Below are 24,200 nucleotides of genomic sequence, written 5' to 3'. Positions count from 1 at the left end.
TCATCATCATCATAATTACAACATCCAACTCATTTTCTTATTTCCCCTTGAGTTTACATCTCCCTCCAATTATCACTCCTTATCTCCACTTCTGTTACAGCCACGAAAAAGAAAAAAAATGTAAAAGATTTGTTCATACTCACTGTTTCCACCTCATAAGTTCTCTCTTGCTTTCGAGTCGACTCAACTCCAGATTTCTGTCTCTCTTTCTCATTGTACAAGAGGAAGTACGTTTACCCTCGAATTGTTGGCTGCCATCTTGAAATCATGGATGAACTGCGTTCTGTAGAAATCAGGACAGAGAAACCAGTCCTTAGTGACATCAGAGAGAATTCTAATTAAAGCCTACTCTATTTTTGGATGTTTCTGTCCAAGTCTAGATGGGGTTTCTGTTTCCTACAACCACTGCTCTGGGAGGGTCTAGAGTGAGGATGGATACCCTATGAGGAGGGGAAAGGTAGGGGAAGCAATGGCTGACAGCTTTTAAGGAGAAAATTTCTAGAGACGATGACATACAAAAATGATAGTCAGTATTCAATCTATACGATACCCACAGATTTGTACCTAAGAGCACAGAATAAATCACATATAAGCCAAGTCAAATGAGTGAGAGACTCAACCATGATCTGAAAGGGTTTGTGACAGGATCAGTGATGAGCTCTACAAAAAAATATATAAAACACTTGGAATTAAAATATATGATTTTTGCTCTATGATTTAGAGTAAAGCAAATTTCAAGTCCAAGTTGTTTAATTTGTCATTGAATTAAAGAATTCTTGCCTCCCCCCCCCCCACTCTTCTCAGTTATCGGAGCCAGCATTTAACCATGACCTTGGTGATGTGCCGGAGACACATTTATGAGCAAAATATTCTTCAGGTCTTTATGTAATATTGCACAACAGAGTGGGGGAGATAAACATTAAAAATACCCATTTTATTTATTTTCAGTTCAATAAGGGACTTTCTTGGGTTTAATTTTCAAAACTCTAATTAAAGTTCTTCAACTTTTGTTTTAGAAGCAGACTCTTTAAATCCAAGATTCAACCAACAAAAAATTGGCTTTTTATCAGTCTCATTTCTTTCCATTCTTTTTGACCTGAGAGAACCAGAGAGAGGGATGGGAGAGGAAAAATGGTGAATTAACACAACATCACAGGAACGAAGATAGACCGAGGAAAACTCTAAAGTCTTGGGAAAATGAGCAGAAAGTACAGCTGGGGAATCCTCAAAGTAAATGTGAGCTATGCAGACATTCACGTTTAAGATGGTTCTATTCAAAGTTTTGTTCATGGCATAAAAATTGCTTGCCAGAAGCCTAGATTACAAACCCTGACTGTTGAGACCTTTGCCAGGGGGCAAATCCTAGACCATGACCTTTGCCCATGAGTCCACTGCAGCCATTTTCTCTATATTCGGTTGTGCTAATTTTTATGTAGCATTTGTAGATAAACTTTTTTCTAGACAATACAATCTCTCTACCCAAATTATACTTTACATCTCTCGATTAATTTCTATACTGTTATATATGTTAGAAATGTAAAGTACGTTCTAGTTTATGGCCATTGTTCATGAACACCCCTTCTCAAAACATTTTTATAGTACTTCTGAACTGGACGAATGATCAATACAAGTATAATGGATACTAAAAGAAGGCATCTGAAAAGTAGAGATTTTCTTTCAGAAAAAGACGTTGATTTGAGTTTCGTGCTATTAAAAAGAAGTTCCCATCCCTGAAAATGTCCTTTGTGTGTCTTGTAGTGATGATTAAGTCTCCTGAATAGAATTCAGTTCTTTCACTGTAGTTGTCTGTTTTCAGATATCGTAATTTATAAATTCTTAAAGCTTACATTAAACACTTGTACCCAACACGGAATAAAATAAATGGTCCTAGCACATAAGGTTATCAATACGTTTGAGTATATTTACATTTGGCAGAGTCAGACATCCTGACTTTATGTTTATAGATACTCATGTTTATGTTATAATAATGTATACACAGTAAGTATATGTGTATTTGAAGAGTGCTTCATTAAATTTTTTATTGGACCAAAGAAGATTTATTATATGGAAGAGACAACCTCATATCTCTTATTTCCTACCATTTCAAACAAGAGAATTGTTGTCATCATTATGTTCACTGATACCTTTAAACAAGCTTAATCATGGTCACTCTGCTGGCTCTTGAGCTGCCACGAATTAGAAGAATAAAACAACAATAACTAACAAACAAACAAAAATCCTAGTCCCTACCTTCGGGGAAGCAGACCTCTTTTTGGGCAGAGACCCTTAATGGATGCACACTATGTACGTTAAAGAAAAATGTAACCGCACAAAGTAATCTAAGTCAAAATTAGTGAATTACTAGAGCTGGTGAGCAAGGCTCTACTGGAAGGGGAAAGAAGGCCGCTCAAGGTGGGCACGTGGGTATACCCTTGGGGAAGAGTTTTACGGAGGGAGAATCGTAATGAGTGATAGATGACTGGTAGACCTTGGACTGTGGAAAGATGGAGCGGAGGAGAAATCTATTGCATATGGAAAAAAAAACAAGTAGGAAGGAAGGAAGGAAGGAAGGAAGGAAGGAAGGAAGGAAGGAAGGAAGGAAGGAAAATTCTAGAGGCTTCCACTTTTGCTTAGGATATATAGAAAGAAATGACGAACTTTAGCTCCCAAGCAAATAATAAGAAATCACCAACTGAATGACAATAAAAAAAAAGAAACCCACGTACTTTCAAAATATATATGTATATACCACCAAAGAGCTGTGGACACAAAGAAATCAGAAAGAACTAAACTGGAAAGACAAGACTTTTCCAAGCACATGGAAAATATAGGCTACCTCAAACCTGGGGTCAGTTGCTGCAGTTGGGGGCAGGGTGGTTGAAGGGCACATCTATCAGAAAGGACAGTTTTTGCTGAGACAAGAAGAAACAAAGCAGACTTTCTGATGAATTGGGGCGCTGCCGTGGCAGACTGAATCTGGAGGAGCCCCAAACGCAGAGATAATCTTCTTGGCCGAGTCGCTTACAGGGGAATTTCGCTGTTCGAGCCGAGGCTGGGAGTGGAGGCGGAAAGATTTCACAGCCTCACAGTGTCAGGAGCTCGGTTTCCTGCCATCTCACTGGGGTCCCTCGTCATCTGTGGTCTCACAGTCTTTGGGGCCTTGGGGAAATGGTAAATATAGAGACTATTTTCTTCATTTCCTTAAATTTTTCAAAAATCAAACATTCTTTAAAAGATTACTTAAAGAAATAATCAGAGCCATGTATCTGTGTAAAAGTAAGGAGTATGATAAAAATAGCATGAAAAGTAGGAGAAAGTGCAAATGAAATGATACTTTCGGGATATTTCATTACACACAGAATTACACAAGCGAATTCAAGATAGATTGTGATAAATTAAGAATGCATAGTGTGATGTCTAGTTCAGTCGCTAAAAGATTAATACAAGGAGGCATGGTTAAAAAGCAATAGAAGATATAGAATAGAATACTGTAAATTTTTAAATTAACCAAAAAAGAAGATAAGAAAAGAGAAACAACAGCAAAAAGAGGAAACAAACAGGAAACCAGGAGAAAATGTTAGACTTAAACTCAAACATTTAGATAAGTATGTTAAATGCAAATCGTGAAACACATTGCATGTAAAAAAATAGAATTTTTAGAATAGGTAAAAAATAAAACCCAATATGCTCTTTATAAGAGATATAAGAGATGCACTTTAAATATAAAATCACTGATAGACTGAAAGTAAAAGAATGGGAAAAATATTACATGAGAACAGTTAAGTATGAGAAAGCTTTCGTAGTAATATTAACACCAAACATAATAGACTTGAAAACGAAGAATATTATTACCAGAAATAAATTTGGTCACTTCAAAATGGGAAAAAATCAATTCACTCCAAAGACAAAACAATCCGAAATGTACACTCATCTAATCACAGTTTCAAAATAAATGAAGCAAAAATTGGAAGACTTAAAGGGAAAGTAGATTAATACAGTTACGGTTGGAGATTTTGACACCTCTCTATCAGTAACTGACAGAACAAGAAATAGTTACAAATATAGAGGACGTGAACAATATCATCAAAACGTGACCTAATTGACACACCAACACTGTGATACATATTCCTTTCAATTATACAGAGACTATTTAAAAAAATATGCCACAACCCTGAGCTATAAAATAAATTTCAATAAATTTGAAAACTTTAAATTTTATAAACTATTTTCTCTGAAATCAGTAAAATTACATTAGAAATCATAAACAATAAAATGGATAGGAAAGCCTAAAATATATGGAAGTTAAACAACAAACTCGTGTATGTAACTCAGAGATCAAAAAAAAAAAATCAAAATGGAAATTAGAAATTATTCTAACTAAATGACAATGAAAAGGTAATATCAAAATTTGCAGGATGTAGCTAAAACAGGTTTAGAGGAAATTTAAATCTTTACATGATTAAAAGAGAAAGTAGTAAAAATTTTAAAAATCTATAATCTAAATTTTTATTCCAAACCCACAAATCCTCATCCTACTATGTAGCCATTGAAGACCCTGAGAGCCACATTCTGACTTGTAGTTAATGTTAATCATGAGAGACTACTTTTATTGACCTTGAATCACAGACAATTTAAGAAAAAAATTCAGAAAGTTATGTGGAAAAAAAAATCATACAGCATCATATTTTTTCCTTTTAACATAGTTGGCTAACATTAGTGTTTTTATATTATTGAATGTTTGGAAAAACATTTTTAAACTTCGCGACTCTCATCATTGGTAATTTCATGTTAAAAAAATTAATGTCAGACGTGGGAAAACCTCTCAAGTATTTTCACATCTGAGCTGTAAGATTTCAGAGCGTTTCAGTGTTTGTTGAAGAGTAAAACACTCTAAAATCACTCATCAACCAGTTTGCCTTCTAGTGAACTGTCATGTTAAGCTTTTCAGTGTGAATATTTTATGTCAAATCATTTAATATTGTTTTCCCAATGTATTGATGAGTTTCACTACTGAAATGATTCTCTTTTGAAGCCATTCTTACACCAGGATTGCCGGCAAATTAACTATGTGTGGAAGGCACAGTAAACCAGATAAGCACCCTTGTAAACTCAGGCTAAATAGTTGGCCACCTTCTCTCCTAAGATAAGTCACCAAAAGACTAAGGCCACACCCAACTTAAGGAAATAGGTGAAAAAGGCAGAGTCAAAGAGGAAAGAGACAGAAATCTTAACCCACTACGTTTAAAATATCTTTTGCAAATTTTACAGACTCAGATGCAACACAATAATCACCCCCTCTACCTCTGGACGGTCTTCGAAGTCCAGAGGAAGTGAGAGGTCCTGAGGTTTAAGTTTCCTTAGTCTCCCCATGAATCGGCCTCTGATTTTGCCTATATCTATGTTTTCATCAAAACTGTCATCTAGAGACACACTAAAATGATATAACGCAGCTACATTTTCATCCATATTTATGTTCCATAAATCCTCTCATAACCAGCACAGGGCCCTATGCCTAAAATAGGTTTTTATCATTTTTTTTTTTTTTTTACTTAGGTATACACCAGATATTAGCTTTTAGGATCAGTTGGATTGGACTGAATTTAACTGACTGTAAAAAAATGTAATTCTGTTGGTTCTTATCCTTTTTATGCCTTATAACAACATGAGAAGAATGAAGGCTTTGCAATTCCTTACTAACTTTTTAAATTTATTTTGTTTAACTTAGGGAAAATTATTTTACCTTTCTTAGACTCTGTTTTTTAACCTGCAAAATGGGAGAAATAATATTATGCCAGGAATGGCCAAGATGCATTCTTAGCTTCTTCTGTAGTAAGATGAGCCTTAATTTTAACTGGGCACATAGCTACTCAGAATAAAAGCTGTAATTCCCAGACTCGATTGCAGTCACCTTCAGATGAATGAGATGTAAATGTCACAGTACTCCTTCCCAGAATCTTTCTGAAAGGAGAGCTTACACACATCCTTGCCTTCCTTCTTCATCTCCTCCTCATCTTGAGGTGCAGAAGATGCTAGAGGTCTCGGACCACGAGAGAGGAGGACCGCACCCTCAGGGAGTAGAGTGAGTCCCACCTGGTGGGACTTTGAGGGGCAGAGTCACGGTGTCACTTCTGAGCTCCTCCCCTCCACGCATTTCTGTTTCAAAGAAATACCATCCTGTTTTATTTTAATCGCGATTATTTTGAGTTTCTGTTGCTTGCACTGAATTTAATACAAGCCGTTGCCTTGTAGGGTTTGTGAAGGTTAAATTTGCAAGGTGCCCAGAACAGTGCTTGGTGGAGAATCGATGTCTAGTGTTAGGAGCAACTCAGCATTTTCTTATCCGGATATTTTTTGCTTGCCCCATGAGGTGGCCCTCAAAAGTATTATTTATATTCCTGACGCTAGCTGGTATATATCTTCATTCTTTAATTACATCTAAAAATAAGCCATCTTAATGACATCTACATATTAATGTCTCAAGCCTGATCTCTTTCATGAACTGTGAAACTTTCCAGGATGAGATTGATATTTTGCTACTACGTAGACTTTTCAGAATGTACTGATGTATAATTTTCCCCAGTATATAATTTTCAACCTATTTTCTATTTTCCCATCTTGCTGCTGTCAGCTATAACTTAGAAAACATCTTTAAATAGATATCTGGAGGGAAAAAAAAAAAGCATTGCACTTTTTTTTTTTTAATTCATAGCACAAGCATCTATGTATATAGTTTATAAAGTGACCACATTTTATCCTTTTAATTGAGGATCTATGAAGCAGTGTTGGAGAGGGCTTATGCCCGGATCTCCATGAAAATAGAAGGGAAAAACATGGCATTATTCTTTCCTTCGCGATGTGAGTTTAACTCACGTCATTACGACTTTGATGGAGATTACACGCATGTTCGGTCCTTCCTTCTCAGACTCCTGTTTTTCATGAGAGCTTCCTTTGGCTACCACGCGGTGGATTCTTTCTTTCCTTTTGGGCCCCTTGTTTGGCTTTGCCATCATGCCTAGTTCTTTGGATCATGACTTGCAGCTCTGTTCCACGAAAGATACAAAACGCGAATCGTGTCTCGGGCAGAAGAGTGAGTTTCAGGAGCCTGGGAATGTCACAGACATAGCACCTGCCCTTCTGGAGTTAGCGCCGTCTTCGGTGACAGCCACACCATGCCCCTCTGATGCCCTGTGAGGCACACTTATTAGAGAACATACAACGTAACACTGGCTCAGGAAGGACCCCCCCGAATTAATCTTGCCTGGTACATCAGGAAATACTTCGCTGACATTTGCTGTCCCTGTCAGCCCTAATAAAAAGATTTTTACCTGTATTTGCCTATTCAACACTTCAGCCCCTCGGCCAGTTTTGGAAATTATTTCTGATTTATGGCTTTCTCTCAAGCAGGTGTCGCCCTGCCTGTCAATTACGCCTCAAAGCAAATGCTAAGTGAATGCTGGCTGGTAAAATTAATAAGGGAAACCTTTACTCAAAAACCTAGAGAAAGGCTTGTAAAGGGGATCATTCAACCGGGCAGTACCTCGGTGGCTGCCTGTGATATTTCTAAGCAAGGCAGAAGTACAAGGAGAATTCGGTCGCACACAGAAGGGGGAGCGTGTTTCTGCTCTCAGTGTTCGAAGCTCGGCCACTCTGAAGGACAACGACAAAAATCATCGTGATGGCAGTTCGCCGGGTCTAGTCCGCTCAGATGGGGATCCGGGTCAAACCCACGCTTCGCGAAAGAAAACCAGTTCTTCTTCGGTTCGTAAATATTCACTACTCAATTTCAGTACGCGCCTAAGAAATGGAAAGGCGCCACATTGTCCTGGTCTTTCTTTTTTTGAGATGACTGACATGAATAATATACCCATGGCTTATCATTTTCTTAGATATTTGAGAGTAGAAAAATGACTGCGATTAAGTATACGGCGGTACCCCGGATGAAGCGAGAGCAGGCAAGCGCTGAGGTCCGCGGGTCGTATTTATAGGAACTGGACCACGTCCTCATCAGCCACCTCTCGGCCTCACGTTTCCTTAGCTCTTTGTCACCCAAGGCCTTCGCACGTGCTGGGGCTTCGAGCGGGCATGTTCCTCTCTCTCTCTGCGTTTCCTCCCCTGGAGAGGCGCGAACTCATCATCCTCAGGTCTTAGCTCTGACACTATTTCCCCCAGAGACACTTCCTCCCAACCTATACGAGTTTTCGTCTTTTCTCTCCCATTCCATCCTCCCCTTTTGCTTTACGGCACTTAGGACAGTCAATACTTGCTGTCCTAACGAACTTTAAGCGAGAAAACGGCAGGCCCTGTGGCTCTGGTTCAGTTCTGTTCGAACCCCCAGAATATCGCACAGTTCTGGGTCATTATAGACTCATAGACTCTCAACAGATACAGATGGATGCATGCCTGATAGGTAAGGAGTGATGTTTTAAACAGTAGGCTATACCTTTATGATGCTTAGTCTCTTGGAATCTGAACATACACATGCTATAGTCTTGTGTTGCTTTTCTACGTGTATAATATATTCATTAAATGCATTCTAATATTACTGCCTAAAATAATCCTTGCCATCTAACGATGCTACTGGCAGTGGACTGATTATGAGCATTTTTTTTTCTGAGCTTCACAGTACGGTTAGTCGTTAAATGTCTCACCTCTCAGGGAAAGCATGCTGTCCTCATGACAATGACATCGGCCTCATGCATGATTCTTCCCCGACTGTGTCCCTACAGAAGTGCTCAATATTTCCTAAAGCCCAGCACCATTTCCCAAAAGAGCTGAGTGGCAATCTTCCTAGTCATTCATCTGACAAACACCCATTAAGCACATACTAGATTCTAAGTATTTAGCAGGACCGCGGGCTCCCAGAGGTAAAAGGTATTCTATATGCCTTTGAGGGGCTCACAGTGAATATGATCACCATTCCAATACAGTCCAGTAATTCACTGATTGCACTCATTTTTATGTCTAAGGTATAAAAATGAAGAGATCCCACTGTATCATCGGAATCTAGAATAAGCACAGAGCATTCATCCAATATGAACAGATACAATAATACCATTATCTTGCTGACCTTCCATCTAGTCCAAAACTTCGCTGCTTCCTAAACTTGGACTTGACCTTGTAGCAACATACTTCCATGGCCAGGAATGCTTATCATCTAGTAAGATTGAATAAATACTATCGCATGATTGAGTGAGTAGTTAGAATATGTCGCTGCATTACCAAAGTTATCCTCCAGGATGAACCAATAGAATTGTAGCAGACACATCACAGGTCATGCATGGTTTTAGTACTTCTTGAGGAGACAGAAACTTCAGGCTAGTGTTTCTCAGAATCTTACTTAATGTCCTTTGGTTGACTCTTACAGAATACTTTTCAACACTGAATAGTTTGTAGTGTCAGCATTAGAACACGGATTTTTCGTATTTTAATGGGAAGGCTCTGTTAACTTTTCTCACTTTGGAGAGGCAGAAAGATGCTTGGAAAAGGGTACCAAACTTGAAGCCATGACACCCACGACTTCTGAACTAATTAAGGTACTTCGCCAGCTCCGTCTTAATTTGTTTGTCTTTAAAATCATGTCCGGTTGCAGCCTATCAGCTTCATTGTTAGTTAGTCGTGGCAACTGGTTGGTATTTCTGTTTTTTCCTCCAAAACAAATATCTGCGGGCTTTCCAATCTATCATTCCAGTTCAGAAATGTGTCGTTTTTCTCCGTGACCAAAATGCCTCCCAGTCGTCCACTCCTGTCTGAACCCAAACAAATCTCAAATTGTTTAGTTCAGTGATAGCAAGACTAACATCCTGGTAGTTGTGTTGGACTAAATGCTCAGGATGGCATGGGATAGCCAGTGAGAAATGAAAATGCCCCCATGACAACACAAGGTACCAACTGCAAAGGAACGAAAAACTAGACCCACGGAATGTCTTTTCAATTGGCCTCTATGGTACCAGCACAAAGGCAGGATTTCATTTCCCCCTAAATACTCTGCATATAATAAGGGCTTTCAAAATTTCACAGCTTGAGCCTGTGATGTTCAAAGACCAGTAAGTTACTCTTGATAATTCAGGAGAGCTGGAGTTTAAGAAGAGTGACTTTAAAGGGTTTTGACTTTGAAGATGGCTCGGATGAGGTCATGAGTTTGACCGTGGCCTTCCTTTTAAATCTACCACACCACCACTGTCTCACAAGGCTGCAAAATTAGACCAGTAATATTTATGGACATAGGTAAATTATAGCATTTTTGCCCTTCCAACTACCTTGGGACAAGTTTAAGTAAATGGGTTTTTTTTCCCCCTCTTCAAAGAAATACACTTAAAATTGTGTATAATATTTGAAGTCTACATAAGTAAAATAAGCAGTGCGGAAATTTATTTTGCCTATGAAACAAAAAAAGAGGAAAGGAGTCGGGGACAGAGAGAGAGAGAGAGAGAGAGAGAGAGAGAGAGAGAGAGAGATAGAGAGAGAGAGAGAGAGAGAGAGAGAGAGAGAGAGAGAGAGAGAGAGAGAATAGTATCATCAAGGAAGCTTAGAACTTAGCCAGGATGACCAATTATAAATTTACTTGAAAATGCATCCTTCATTTTAAAATCACTTAAACAGACAGAAACACTGAAGTTCAGAGTTACTAAAATAAATATTTTTACCTATGCAGTTCTGTATTTATGTACAGATTGACATAATGTGCATAATATTACATTATCATTGTAGAACTGTGATCAATTAGCATTGTAAAGGTGCAAGAAAAATCTTATAAATGTATTTATAGTGATATATTATCATTGTAAAAAAAAGAAAATTATAAGAGAGATAATAAATTATCCTTCATTCCAGTATATTGATGAGAACCACTAATATTAGCTTTTCTTGGACAGGGTATAAAATGATGTTTCCTAATTTTTTCACTCTCACAATACAAGCCCTTAAATGTGTTTCATTTTAATTGCTGCATGATATGGCATTATATGAATATATCATAATTTATTTCATTAATACCTTATAGTTTGATATGTTGTTATTCAATTTCAAAAGTTATTTTACAGGAAAAACTATTTAACATTTCTTCTATTTTTATTTTAGATTTTTGCTCAGGATAGACTCCTAGGAATATAATCACTTGGCCGAAGAGTATGGAGATTTTTAAGGCTGTTGATTAGTCAATGCTAATTTCTTTCAACAACAACAAAGCAGTTTCAGGAGCAAGAATAATTATTTCAGGGGGAGAGAGCGTATAAAACATATTCAAAATATTTGAATTAAAGACTTTGACTTAAAGCTTTGACTCCTGAAGAAAGGGAAAGTGGGAGTATTGAAAAGAAAGAAGGAAATGACATATTTCAATTTCATAAGCATCCAAACTAGTCAACTTACTTTATAATGAGTTCTGAGATAAAGAATATCTGCCTGCCATTTACAATAGCCAAACAAAACAGCAGAGTCAGGATGATTTGTCTTAATGTTACTTGATTTTTAGTGAAATATCTTGGGCAAATTCCAATCATGAAACCAGTGATTCTTGACCTTTTAATGATTGAGAATTTGAAAATGAAATAAAAGCTATTGGTTCTCCTGGAAAATACACATATACAGATCCCCAAGATAGTCTTTACATAGTTCCTTTAGGTATGTATGACTTTTGATTAAGAAATGCAAAAAAAAAAAAAAAATCACCAGTTCATCTTCAAAATGGGAAAGGAATGGTGGAAACCTTTAAATGCCATATCTGAATATCTTACTACTTTGTATTCAAATGCTATTACTGGAAAAAAAAAGTTGTAGAGACATTCAGTTAAGGGAGTCTATGCATTTTGAGCTACACTGATTCCTCTGAGAATTTGATAAAAGCAGTAGACTTTTGTTCCCCAGGGAAAAATACAGACACAGTCAGGCACAACCTTGACAGAGAACTGCCGGATTCAAGTGATGGGTTGAAGGACCTTCTGAATCCTCCCCTCAGAGCCTAAAGTGTGTACGCTGAGTCCCTGAGTCCCAACCCCACCACCACCTCAATTGTACAGATGAGGAGAGTAAAGTATTAGAATCATTAAAAGATTCATCCCTACTCATGAAAGGAGTCACTAGCAATGTTGGAACTATAATCTAAATTATATAACTTCTTATTGGTATCATTTTAGACCCATTTTACAGATCAAAAAAATCAATTCAAAGAGGGAAAAGTTACTTGCCAAAATCATGCGATCATTATAGGATAAACAGAGAACAAAAAATGTGACTACATTTCTAGACACTTGAGCTTATAGATGGCTCCCTTCTCTTCACCAAGAAGATACTAAATTTGTATTTGGGACTGTAAATTTGGGGACTAGATCAGTTAACTGTAGGTGGTCAAGTTATTTAACTTGATCAAATCATACATTTTTTTACTGAAATACTTGATGGTTAAGTATAGGAGCTAAGAGCTAAACAGGTATATTTGCATACCTGGTTATTCACAGTGCAGACGTTAGCCTCTCAGAATGCTTGTCCAATTTGCATTGGCAAATATGAGCACAGTTCTCACGGAGAGTTTTCCCTTCTGCACTAAAAAATTTGACCCTTCCAGTTCTGAAGTTGACAGTCATCATCTGGTTTAATTTTTAAGTGTGCAATGTCTACAACTGGCGAAGTTCTTTAAATAAATCGAGCGCTTCTTTGCGTGATGCCCTCAGGCCCACTAATTTGAAAAAGATGAACGGGAGATATAAAAATGCCCTGGCTTTGATGGGGTCTTTACACCTCCTAGGTTCCAATTTGGTTACACGGCCGTGAGATGCCACAAGTCATCAGGAAGTCAACCTCCTTGGAAGCCAATCTATCTAGAAACGTGTGGACACACAGACAGGTCCACACACCATTCCCCGCCAGCTGCTCTTAAAATCATCAGATGGGAGTTGGCCACTGTGCGCTGATTCAGTAAGGATAAATTACAACTCAAAACTACGTCAGGGGCCTCAAGAGGTAAGACTTCGGAAGAGTCGAGGCATGGAGCAGACAGGTCATCCACACCTAAGACTGAGTTCCTTTCTCTTTTCTGTTAGACATATTTAAGGGGCCTGTTTTCTTAAATGGTCCCTTCCTGTCGCTCGTGCTATAAAACTGGGACAGTCCATTGAAGATGACTTTAGTGTCCATTTGAGAACTAACTTAAAATAGAGTGAAGAAGTAAGTCTCGGGACCGTATCAACAGTCAGCGGAAGAAAAGGTTTAAGAAATAAGAAATCTCTCTTTAGTGCAGTTTAAAGTCAGCTCATCTTGCTGTGGGTTAACTGAACTCGCCACTAATACTCTTCGGAAACTCTATGCTTCTTTCCACGGAGATCAGCGGCACACACCATGCAACCTGGCCTTAAATTAACCCTAACTGATGGACAGATCATCAGAACATCAAGAGGAACACCATTTTAGTTATTTCTTGCTTGGCCGGATTGTGTGATTTTTGGTGAAACTTTTCTTGTCTGTGACACTTGCCAGAGTAGTTCAGACAGCTAGTTTGCCGGGTTCGGACAGACAATGGGACACACAAAATTAGGCGGTCCGATCGATTCTCTAAGGTTTGAGTCTCAGCAAAACGATGATCCTGAATGAACTGTTTTCATGATTGAGCTTAAGTTAACTCATCTGTAAAGTGGAGACAGTGAGCATTCCCCTTGAACTTTATCGTGACACTTCGGTGAAGAAACACAGAAACCCTTAGTTTGGGGCACAGCACATAGTAGATACTCAATAAATGATGGCTACTCCCAGTAATAGAATCTGAATAAAATTATAACTTTTTATTTTTCCATTTTGCATGAACTTCTATTAGAGCCTGAAACCTGGCATCCTTGAGATAATAGACTTAAGTTCCAGGTGAAAGACAGAATGGAAATTCTTCCAAAAAACTGAGTGTTGCCGTCATTATGTATACCGATATCGTTTAGTTATAACTTGCAGTTGATTTATGACTTGCAAGTGGGCAGATCAATGTGGAACTCTGAAATTCTATTTCAAGTAAGTTTTGACATGGGCACAAAAGTCGTCTTTGGTGTGAGGACGACCACAGCTTTCATAGCACGAGTGACAAAATTAGTTTGGAGTAATGAGAAAAAGATGTCATCTAATTTCACTGTGACCAAAAATAAAATAAAATAAAATATTTCATTTATTTGATTTCTGAGGGAGAAATCACTCATCTCTTTTTTTAACTACAAAAGCCTAAAATGTAAGTTTGAGAGAGGCTACTTTCTACCAGGTAGCAGAATAACAGCCTAGGGTAGTTCAAGCCAGTGTGGGAGCATAATGATTCATTTGAGTTGAGTAACTTTCCATATAATCGTGCTTAATATACATTTTTTAGTTGTTGAGATACAATTGTATGACCATGTGCATATTTCCAAGTTCAAATAAAATAACTATAAAATATGATTCAAGCCATCTGCTTTCTCTCTTTTCTTAAAAAAAAAAAATATATATATATACATACGTAAAATAAATTGGGGCATGGATTTGTAGAGGCCTGTACACATTTTATTCAAAGAAAATTTTTAAATAGCCAGGTGACACCTGAAACGAGAGCTTCGTAAAACCCGTAAGAGATCCAGGTTACCTTAGCATCCAGCCTCGCCAGCCCCGAGGCGGGAAACCTTGCACAGTCCAGCTGGTTCCAGTACGATTTTAGAGGCGGCGGACCCACTCGGCTGAATTTCTCCATCTGCTGGTGAGGTTGCTCGCTGGTCTAGGCGTCACAGGCCACAATGCACAGGGAGCACGTTAAGTGGAGATGGAAACAATGATCCGGGTAATTCGACCAGAAAAAAAGAAGCTAATGGAAACCTTGCTTGCCACTACATAGTCTCAATGTGTCTACTCATCGTAGAAAAGCCCGTCCAAAAGTTGAGTCTTCTCCCCATTCGAAATTATGGAAGCCACTCCTTCCTGTGCCAACGAGGATTCGTGCCATGATCGTCGTCACCGGCATCCCTGTCCCCAACGTCAGCATCGTTCTTGTTACCTGTCTACTGCATGCCGCGACCCGCGCGAAGTCTTTTTCACACATGACACCGATCGGGGCTCCGAGCCGAGTGGCACAGTAAGTATCCCCTATGACAAGGAAGGAGAAAGGGGCGTTCGGAAAGAGCCTCCGTATCTGACAGTCTGGAATAAGGGAGAGATACTGTCGTTCTTTTCCTGCGAATTCGTCTCGTTTCATTTCGCTACTTGTGTCACGAGCATGGGTGGAGTGCCGTTCACAACACCGGTCACGGCCGAGCAAGGAGGGGAAAAGCCCTCACTCGACCCGGGTCTAAGTCCCGGGAGTTAGTTAGACCCACCCAGTGATTGAGCTCAGGCACGTACCAGCTTAACCTCTCCAAATTTCACATTCCCCACTTAAAGATAGGGAAGCGAATGCCTGCTTTATAATAAACAGATAGAGGCTAAAATGGAGCAGGTATGCAGTAAAATAGTTTTGTTCTGATTTGACTTTTTTTTTTAATTCTTTTATAAACATCCAGTTATTGCTAAAAAAGGAGAACTGGTTATTGGCTCTCTTCAGAACTTTTACAAAATACCAATAATTTTTATTCACTTACTTCGACACAAAAGACAGGACCCCTGTGGTAACTTTAAGGCATCTTGTCAAAAAGTCAATGAACCCAGGGCCATTAGGATGCCCCAGTTCAAAGGAGGTCATACGTCACTGCTTTAACTTGTCCTCTGAGTGAGAGAGGCAATTCTGCCTCTCAGCGACCACTCATTCCCCAGAGGCCTGCCCATGCCGCTTCCCTAGGAATCTATTCATTTCTGACAAATGGGGACGGATACCATCAAATTCATCTCCCCAGAGGGAAGAAGTCCAGTTATGGGTCTTTTGCCTTTCAAAGTGCAAAAAAAAAAAGCATTTTTCTTTTTTTTTATGTTTTGAGAATATGTTTTTGCCAATTTGCACTTGGAAAGGCATAAATATATAAAAAGGGAATTTCCTTTTCTCTGAATAATTAGGAGAGAAGAATGTAGCTTTCGGTCAGGGCACATCTGCTTCAGTTTTTCCGTTGTGGATTTAAAGGGGAAGGCTGTCAAAAGGAACTAGTGTTTTTTTTGTGCAGCCGCTGTCGGCAGGAGGCCTTACTCGCCATGATATATACATATATATATGTATGTGTGTGTATATATATATATGTGTATATATATAGTGTCCATGTGATAACAACAAATGTTTTTATTTGTATTGCACTTATAATCCTTTTTTTTTTTTTGTAAATACATGTATTTGTATTCATTCGGAATTTAGGTCAGCTAAATAATAATGCTTTGCGATTTATTTGTATTAAAGAAAGGTTTGATATGGCTCGTGATTTTAAAGACCAGAAGACCCGAGAGGGCTAAATGCCTTGACTTCTCGGCTGGGAAAGGCCCGGGCTCACGCAGCGGGAAATGCTGCAGCCTGCACTGTTTGGGGCCGTGGCCCGACTTCCTTCCCACCGTGTAATTCCTCCTTATCGGTGAGCGTCTAGCTTGTTCAAATTGCCGTCTGTCTCCTTAGTTCAGAAAGCCCGTTTGGCTCTAAAGAAAGTTGGTGGATTTACTATCTACGTTACTCATACAGTGACTGTATGTTACCAGCAGGGTTGGTATCGATCACGGGACTCGCTCGGGCTTTTGAGCAATGGGATGCTGAGTCCGGGGCAGGTTAAACCAACATCAGATGTGGCTTCGAGGACAGAAAGGCCCAATTCATTCCACCTTACGTGATTTCTGACTTCAAAGTTCTTTATGACTTTAAATATCCTCAAATGCATTGACTTATTGTTTTGTGTCGGAGCAAATGTTATCGAATATTTCTCGGCTGATCTAGCCTTGAATAGTCAGCCACCCAGGGCCAGTTCCTTGGGACGGATTGACATATGAGGCCCAATTCTCCTTCCCTCCCTCGGTCCACACCCTTTCCTAAGTAAGTCCACAGTCCGGCTCACAGGAGTACACTGGGCTGTACTGGGCTTCCCCACTCCTTGACCTTGGACTCGGCCACGTGCCTTCCTTGCAAGCTGGCCCATTCCACACAAGCGGGGGGCCGAAGTGGGATTCCGCCATCGGTTTGCAGCTTGCATTTCCACCGTGCACCGTAAGAACGCTTCCTCCATGTCATTTCTGCCCCTTCCGTCTGGGCCCCAGAAAGATTCCACATGGAGCAGACCAGACAGAGGCCAAGCTACACGGAGGCGGAAGGAAGCCCAGCCCCTGGCCAACCATCAGCATTACCGCAGACGCCAGGGAAACAGACCCTTGTCGTGGTCCCCATGATTTTGTGGCGGTGGCTCCACAGTGGCATGAGATTGATACGGTCTCTGAATACGGTTTTTTGATAGTAAAGAAGTACAGCGATAAATGTAGAGCCATCGCTGAGTCTCATGTTTATCAATCTAGGGATTTTAAATAATGAGCGATTTCCGGGGAATCTGTCACTGTCCTCCTGCAGAAATTAAACCCCTTTTAAATAAGGCTTGGGAAAAGTGACTCCTGGTGGAAGAGGTGGACAGAAATAGATGAGTCACTTGTGTCTTTCATCCACGGACTGAATAAGTCTCTCAGAGGTTCATTAATTTATTCAGCGAGCTGCTTCTGAGCACCACTATGCAGTAGGTAGTGGGTTTTTTAGGTGCCCAAGTGAGCTCACAGCTCAAAAGAGAGACAGAGATTCAAACAGACGATCACTGTACAAGCTGATAAGAGGCTCGGATGGATGCGTGAGTGGCATTTAAAGAAGGCTTTTGAATAACAATAGCCGAAATGGATTGTGTACTTATTGCAAACCCAAAGGTGGTCTGCCTGCCTCATGTGAATTGTCTCACTGCGTCTCCAAAGCCCTCCGAAATGAAATATAAATTCTTAATACTATTCCCATTGTACAGACAAGAAAATAGAGGTCTATGGAGGTTAAACGACTTGTTCTGGGTCAGGGAATGAGAGTGGCTGTGTTTGAACTTGTACTGTCTGAGTCCGGAGGCTAAGCATCTCACCCTGAATTGCGTCCCTTCAACATTTATAGACTGACATCCTACCCTCCTATAGCTCGGAAGGCAACTGTATTTTAAGATAGGGCCTTTGAAGAGTTAAAATAGGATCATGAGGGTGGGCCGCAATCAAATATGGCCCGGTCCTTCTAAAGAAAGGAAATCTAGGCACAGACCAAGGGAAGGTCATGGGCATATACACAGGGAGAACATGCCCCCCGACAAACCGAGGACAGAGGCCTCGGAAGGAGCCAGCCCCGCCGACACGCTGATGTCGGACCTCTGGCCCCCAGAACTCTGAGAAAATAAGTTCCTGTCGCTTCGGCCACCCAGGCCATGGTACTTTGCTAGGGCAGGTCGAGAAAATTCACATGCACACAGTCAGGCCTTTCAAGTCCCCCCGGCCCTCTTGCATCTCTTGGAGCGAGTATCCTCACCTCCCGTTTCGGAGGGGAAGCAGGTTTCAGGCATGAGCTCTTCAACTGCCTGCCGTCATCCCGACAGAGCCCGTCTCTCTTCACTTTCGGTCCCAAAGAAAGAGGAACGTCTGCCCCTGTCCGCACGAAGCTCGCCTTCCGTTCTCCCTTCGGAGCCGCGCCGTCCGGTCTTCGCGAACACGCGTTTCGAAAGCGACCTTTTCCCTAAACAGTCTCCTCTTGGCTGAGTCTTTTCTTTCAACCTAGATGTGTGACACCAGCTTTCTGCTGTTTCTTCGCCTCGGATTCCTCATCTTTCGTCTCTGTTTTAAAAAATCCGTTCGTGTTCCTTTGGGCTCTTTCTTCTTCCTTTCCTTTTTCCTGTACCCATGTCTCTTTTCCTGTCTACGCAGGCTACCGTGGTGAAAAGCCACTTAGCCGCTCTACTTGATTTTTTAATCATCTTAAAATAAGTTTAATTTGGTTGTTGTGAGGATTAAATGAATTGACATATGTAAGCACTTTGGAATTTCTGGAACATAATTAACATCGAGTAAGTTTGAGCTATTATTCCATAACTGTCCAGAAATTCAATTCTAAATTTAAAACCACTTACTGTCCCCAGATGTCCCATGGGTACCTCAAAATCTCATCCAAGGCTGAATTCAAATATCTTCTTACCACGAAATCTTTCCTCCCCGGCTACTTTCTCTGAAAGATTTATCGGAAAGGGCTATGTTTGAGGCTATGAAGCCAGAGCCGGGCCATTGCCTGAGGTCCTGGGCCCCAACGCTGTCCTCTCTACCTTCCAACACTTACCAAGTCTTACTTCCACACCATTGCATTTCCCTTCCAACTGGCCTCCTGCTGTGCGCCCCACCACGGCTGTAAATGCCGGTCTGCGTCCTCGATGCGTGCTGTGCATGGTGGAGGAAGGGGGTTCTGCACTATTACAACTTATCTCTCTGAACTAGGTCCATCATTCTAGCGCAGGATTCACTTGGCACTCAAGGTGTGCTTCTGAAAACGCAAAGGCATTCGTGCCCCTCCTCTGCTTGAATCCCTCCTACAACTCTCCGTCACCATCAATGTCATGCTCCTAGCTGTCAGCATGGTACATGAGGCCCCCTTGATGCAAACACTGCCTCCACCTCTCCCACTCCAGCTCATACCAATTAACACAATGCGCCCCACGACGCAGTCAAATTCGGTTACTCGCGTTTGATCATTTATGTTATCTTTCAAATGCATTTTTTTCCACATACAGTGTAGGCTTTAATTGAAGGCTTTCAAGTGTCGAGTTCAAACAACACGCTCTCAATATGTACACCTGAAACTAATATAATCTTGTATGTCAACTGTAATTGAAAAGTTGAAAGATAAAAATAAAAAATAAAAGTGGGGTGAAAACTGGCTGAATAAAGTAAAAAAAGTTCGAAATATGTAAGATACAAATAAATTCAGATAAAAGGAAATGCTAGATTTATTAAAACTCTCATGAGGAGTTAAATAATATAATTATATACAACTCAAAGTCTTTCTGGCTCGTTGTAATCTTTCTACTATCTTTCTTCCATTTAACAGATAATTTCTTTTGAAGATACATCCTTCTTTCTCCCTCTTTTTAGAGCTTGATTCACATTTATTACTTCATTTGGCTACCCTCCTCCTCAAAGTATTTTAAAATAATTTGAGTTTGGATATTGCAATAATGCATCCGATTCTATTCTTAAAAACCACAAATCGATTGGCTTAACAGAAATGAATCATACCATTGGGGTAACCCTCGTATTTTATTGTGAGTGTGTGCATGCGTGCGTGTGTGTGTGTGTGCATTTGCATTTTCTAAATTTTCAAATCTATACTTTCATCACATTTGTAATAAGAAAAACATGTCTAAAAATGAAACAATTACCAAGCAGTCAACAACGTATAATATATAATGGAATCTACATGCATGTTCTCTGAGCATAAAACACTTAGAGTTAAGCGTTACTGAATGCGAATGTGGAGACACCTGCTAGTTAAATGGATACCTTTATACAGACCTCCCGGGGATTTGCTATATTCTTGCCAGATGTAACTTTTAGATTTTCCCTCCAGCCTAGATAGCGTAACCATTGACGAAACACATAGTACAATCAGCCTCGCGACGTTGGAACTCTCTCAGCATCAGTGTTGATAGAATTATGTCTGAACTTAACTCACTTTAACAAGATTTGAGGCATCTTCCCACATCTCTGTGTGCATGATCGTAAGGTTTCATTCTTGGCTTCAGGCGCACAGGCTTTCTCTGTCGTTTCTTTTCCCAACCGGTCTGCTGACTTTGGCCCCGCACATCTCTCTGTTTATCTCTACGAATGCTGCTGCTGTGTTTACCGTGGAGGTGACGAGACACAAACCAGGATTTGGAAAGAGTGAGTGGGATGGGGCCGACTTTAAGTCGTCTTTTAGGAAATGTGTTATAACTGCAGCATTTGCATCTGGCATTTTGTGGCCTGTAGCTCCCTCATCGTATGTTATGTGTGAATTCCTGTTGGATGATTCATCTTGACGTGGGACTTCTCCGCAAACATGTGAGAGGACGGAGGGAGAAAGTGTCTCATTCCTTCTGATTTTTCTAAGCGATCTTTATTTTTTTTCCCATAGCCGGGAAAGAAATTTTCCGATGAGAAATGTTCCAGTTATGACTTAACAATTACATGTTTCACAACCCGACTTGCTCTTCTCGTTGCTTTTTGCCCTCTATTTCTCACAATTCAAAGTAAATTGTGAGATTACTAGTACAATTAAGGCTCTGGAAAGAGGAAAACGGCATATTATGGCCTTGATAACCCTTCCAGGAGAAAAAGTCCCAAGTCTGCCACAAATTCCAATTTTAGAGTTGGATTCAACAATAAGGGCGAATAGAAGAAACACAGGAAAGCAGATATGTGTTTTAAAATCATCCACGACCAGAAATGTTTATCTAGAAACATTAGACTCCAGCAAGATGTCCGTCGTCTCCTCCTAGCATTCATTCCAAGTCGGACAGAACAGCCCTTATCTATTATCTAAAGCACTTTTACGACCTTACTTTGGAAAGGTCTCCCTGGTCACACGTACCGTAAACTGGAGAGGAAGGCGACTGATTGCATTTTTGAAAACTGAAATAGTTTGTGTGAAACAATGCAAATTATATTTATACCATCGCTTACAGAGACGAAGATAAATGGAATTGCCGTATCCAATGGGAACCGAATCGAAAGTGTCTTTGTTTTGTGGGCGACACACATATTTCATCACACAGATAGAGTGATGTGAAGAGGTACAACTAAAATGACTAAAATAAGTAATCTGTCCAGAGGCGAAATCTTTTGAGTTCAGATACTAGCATTTGTACACAGTTGGATTTTAAGTAAGTACATGAAAGTCACAAGAATTGGCTTTCTTTAACTTCTGGAGATGCCATAATGGATAAAGTATCACTAGAAAGTTTTCGTGTCTAACATATCAACTCTTTATTCTTAATAGTAATATATCTATATATCTGTATACCTGTATATTATCTATCTATCTATCTATCTATCTATCTATCTATCTATCTATCTACATCCAATTCATAGGTCATTTCTTCCTCCTTTCCATTGCCATTGGCTCAGAATTTTACCATTTTTTATTTTCATATTAATAGCCTTCTGTCTTCCTGCTTTACGTCAAACTTCTTTGGCTCTTTTTACAACCAACCAAACCTCCTCCTGTGCCTGAATTAACTCAACAAATTAGCGAAAAAAATTTTTCAATTAAAAGTTACAAAAACTCAATTTAAAAGTATCTAAACCAATAAAGGGGATTTATTGAGCCATGCAAATGGGGGACGGGAATGGTTGATACAGATATGGCTCTCGAGCTCTCATTTAACAGGATAAAATCAAGACTGTATTTCTCTCTTATTTCTTGACCTTGATTAATTATTCTTGCCTGATTTCTCAGATAGGATCTCTGGCTGTGGTGACAAGACAGCTTTAAGAACACTGGCACAAAATTCCACAGTAATAAACCTACACTGTTAGGAAAACAAGAGGTCTTCCTTAATAATACTTAGGAGGAAAAAAACACTTTGGAAAGATTGTGGTTAGGTCTGCTTGGGTTATGGTCCATCCTGGAATAATTAGGGGCAGGAGACTCTTTCAACTGCAAAATTTAAGTTGAGAGCCCAGGACACTATTAAATATCTGGTATGCAATGAAAATTGAACGGGTACAGGACAGAATGATGCCGTATGAGGAAAACAACAGCGAAAACAAGAGACAATAAAAAAAAGTTCCCTGTGTTCCAGGTACTGACATTATGTTGTATAAGTTTCAAAATAATTATATGCACTATGTTTAAGGAGGAAATAAAAACATACTGGAAAATATAGGCAAAGAGCTAAAAATTATAAACAGAACAAAATGAAAATTGTGAGTTAGATTAATAACATAATTTATCAGTTTAACAGATGATTGGAAACAGCTAAAAAAAAACTTGTAGACTGGATGTTAGTTTAGAACACATGTAGCATTAAGAACAAAGAAATAAAAAGGTGAAAAATAAGTGAGAGTAAAATGTTAGAAGATATATTAAAAATAGTTTAAAAATACGTGAGTTAAAAATCCCAGAAAAAAAAGAAGAGAAAATGAGTCAGGAAAAAAATAAATAACTGAAGAAATAATAGATGAGAATTTTCAATACTCAGGAGAGATAATATAGTCTAAGATACTAGTACAATATTTACTATAATAGTAGTATAATAGGATAATATGTATAAAATAAAAAACATAGGATATGCTTCATGCAGGAAAAAGACTACAGATGAAACTTCAGAGGTGTAGAAAGAAACAAAAAGCAACAGCAAAATGGTAAGTATGTAAGCAAATATAAATGATTATAGGATATTAAATAATAAAAATAATATCTCGGGTTTTGTAATAGTAATTATTAAAATACACAAAAGGAGTATTCTAAAAATTTGGAGAAAGGAAAGATAAAGATAAAATATTCAAAATTCCTTGCATTTCTCCATAAGGGGTAACAGAAATAATATTTTATTCATAAAAGTCAAGCAACCACAGTGTGATATCCATGGCATCTGTTAATAAAATGGTAAAAGATATAATTTCCAAGCTAACAGAGAGACTTGAATTAATAAAAAGCAATCAAAATAAAGACAGAGGAGTAGAGAAAAAGGAACATGGAATTAGTGAGTAGCAGAAATTATATTAAATGTAAATTGACTAAATTTTTCAATTAAAATACAAAGATTCTTGAACCACCCGAAAAACTCAAAAGCAAATTCTGTGTTGTACACAGGACACATCTAAAGAACAAAGATACTGAAATATTTGAAGTAAAAGGGTGACAAAAAAGTTGCACCATGCAAGCACTAAAAAAATTATAATGTTATATTATTAAACCCAGACAAAATAGAGTCACAGGAAAGTATAAATGAGGTAATAAAAGTATCAGTGAATTAAATTGGGATGACATAGCAATCTAAAACAAGGCTATCAGTACAACAATGAAAAATCCAAAAATCCAGAATTATAGTAACTAAATTTAATACATTTTTCTTAGTAATTGACAACAGAAGCAAGCGGCAACAAAAAAATCAGTAAAAATATAGTTTAAATTACATTACTGAAGATTTTGTCAAAATTCTGACAAAATTTGTTTATTCAGTATATCATAAAGCAAGCCTCAAAAAAATTTTTTAATTGAAATTATGTAATATAAACTCTGAACACAATGATACTAAGCAAGGAGTCAGTAGCAAAAAAAA

The 24,200-nt window shown here is 39.0% G+C and overlaps 1 protein-coding gene across 5 annotated transcripts in view; it reads right to left on the bottom strand.

Annotated features, from left to right (window-relative positions):
• LOC107509365 overlaps positions 1-24,200 on the bottom strand; it is a 951,183-nt gene that overhangs the window by 487,009 nt on the left and 439,974 nt on the right. For 4 of the 5 annotated variants that reach the window (XR_004954347.1, XM_036232014.1, XM_036232010.1 and 1 more), the window contains one exon: positions 144-283. Coding sequence is in view for 4 of the 5 variants with exons in the window: in XM_036232014.1 (XP_036087907.1) it covers positions 144-214 (71 nt within the window). In the remaining variant the exon portion in view is untranslated. Of the gene's footprint in view, positions 1-143; positions 284-14,581; positions 15,349-24,200 lie in introns of those variants that run through there. The other variant, XM_036232011.1, reaches the window with a different exon arrangement.

This window comes from Rousettus aegyptiacus, unplaced genomic scaffold (genome assembly GCF_014176215.1).
Source record: "Rousettus aegyptiacus isolate mRouAeg1 unplaced genomic scaffold, mRouAeg1.p scaffold_m13_p_14, whole genome shotgun sequence".
Classification (NCBI taxonomy): domain Eukaryota; kingdom Metazoa; phylum Chordata; class Mammalia; order Chiroptera; family Pteropodidae; genus Rousettus; species Rousettus aegyptiacus.
The sequence above is the reverse complement of the archived record's forward strand: the minus strand, read 5'-3'. Positions and strand labels throughout refer to the sequence as shown.